The sequence below is a fragment of the Sphaeroforma arctica genome (genome assembly GCF_001186125.1).
Source record: "Sphaeroforma arctica JP610 unplaced genomic scaffold supercont1.111, whole genome shotgun sequence".
Classification (NCBI taxonomy): Eukaryota; class Ichthyosporea; order Ichthyophonida; genus Sphaeroforma; species Sphaeroforma arctica.
Genome location: NW_014040447.1, coordinates 302 through 2,348, shown reverse-complemented (window position 1 = coordinate 2,348; position 2,047 = coordinate 302). Strand labels below are relative to the sequence as shown.

The 2,047-nt window shown below is 38.9% G+C and overlaps 1 protein-coding gene across 1 annotated transcript; it reads left to right on the top strand.

Moving 5' to 3' along the window:
* Positions 1 to 1,152: 1,152 nt before the first annotated feature.
* SARC_02462 (hypothetical protein) lies at positions 1,153 to 1,378 on the top strand (the record flags this gene model as incomplete). Its single annotated transcript, XM_014303768.1, has 1 exon — positions 1,153 to 1,378. A coding segment is annotated over one exon (226 nt), but the record flags the coding sequence as incomplete, so codon positions are not given.
* Between the last annotated feature and the right edge of the window lie 669 nt (positions 1,379 to 2,047).

Genomic DNA, 2,047 nt, shown 5'->3' with positions numbered 1-2,047 from the left:
ACTTTGTGGACTAGTATTTTTGGACTCAGGGCATTTCGGGTTTGGCCAAGGATTTGTGGAATCTTGGTATTGCCTGCCACGATCAAATTGGGATCAGGACAGGAAATTAGGGGCAGGGATCGTATAGAAACAATAAAGTAAAATGAAGATGTAAATATTCTTGAAAATCAGCGGTGCACTGAAATACCTCTTTGATTAAACGCTTTCGGTCCCCGCGGCGCCCCACCCGTGTTTTATTTATGTTTGGTGTTTTATTTTAGCTCTTTTTAAAAAAAAAAAGAAAAAGAAAAGGAAATATAAAAAACAACAAAATAAATAAATATGTAAGTACAAAACAAAAACCATAGCCTTCTGAAAATAGAACAGAAGGCTACGCAAAAACAAGTGTAAATATTTATTTTGTATTTATGTAACAAATGCATATTTAAAAATAATAATAATGGTAAATAGTAGTACATAGTGTTTACATTTACACAACTACACCCTGCTAAATTTCTAAAAAAAAACATGAAACGAGAAACGTAATGAGGAGACTCTCTGGCCCTGGGGAATTAACTCCGACCGCTCCGAAAACGATATCAATTAATAAATGACGTCATCATAAAACTACGTAGAAATCACAAGGCCCTCTGGTCTCTGCGCTCTCATTGGACCTGAGCTCTGGATGATCAGTCTTTAATTCTTTATCATCATGATGCATGATCCCGATATAAAAATATGCCCACGGCCCCACGGCCCAACGGCCCACGGGCCCACAGCCCCACAGTGGTATGTAGACAGGTGGTATGAAAGTAGTAAAGGGCAAGTTATTTACAGCCTAATACAGTTATACTATGTCTTATTTACAGGCCTGCAGCAGGGGAGTAAGGACTGGGTACATGAGAGTCAGAGACCCTGAGCCTCCTGAGGTAGGGAGGCTTCATGAATGACGGCTTGATACAGAGGCCACTGTCAGACCGCCAGAGGCCAGAGGGCCATGAAAAAAAGACTAGCAGAGTAAACAAAAATGTTCGAGAAATTCACAATAAACTTGTGTTGCTGAACACATTTCTATTTTCAGTTTTCTACACGTTTCACATTACTATAAATCTATATACCTTTATAAAACTTAACGGCACATTTCCTCTTCTCGTAATATTATATATAGATACTATGGTATGCGTGCAACCTAACGATGGCAAGAGCATCGTTGCTATCACAGGTGCCTCGGGTTTTATAGGTAGTTGGGTCGTGAAGAAGATGCTAGATGCAGGCTACCATGTACGTGCAGTGGTTAGAAATACAGAGGATGATGCGAAAACAGCCCACCTCAAGAAGATGGCTGAAGGGGGCAGTGAGGATCGATTAACTTTCTTTTCAGGTGGGTTATATGGTTTGGGTAAGTATGTATCTCTGTGATATTATTACAAGTATAGGAGTGTCCATCATGTACCTACAATGCTTAGAGCTACACAGCATGACATGAGAAAACCCATGACTAGGAGTTGCCCTTGTGTGGCAGGCAGGAACGATTGACATTCTTTGCAGACAGGATGCTTATATATATATATATATATATATACACACACATATATATATATATATGTATATTATACAACACAAACATACACACACACACATATATATACGCACACACACACACACAACACACACACACACACACACACACACTCATATATATATATATATATATATATATATATGAGACGATAGGGTGATGGGATGCATCAATGATATGTCCTTTACATAACTACCAGGTCAAAAGTGATCCATATGGGATGACTTAAGCGTATGGTGTTAGTTTCACATTGCAATGCGTAGATAAAAGGGTGGGTGGCTAACGTTGGAGCTGTACTCATTTATACTATTGAATCCCATCTAGGGTTGTCTTGAATCATCGATTATTATATTGCGTTCGCGTTGCCTAGAGTTACAGATGACATATAATGCACGTATTTTTAAGCAAGAAAACCACAAGAACGAATTTCTCACATCCGTTTCGAACTATTCGCACCTGATCTGTGTACAGGAGATCTATTCAAAGAGG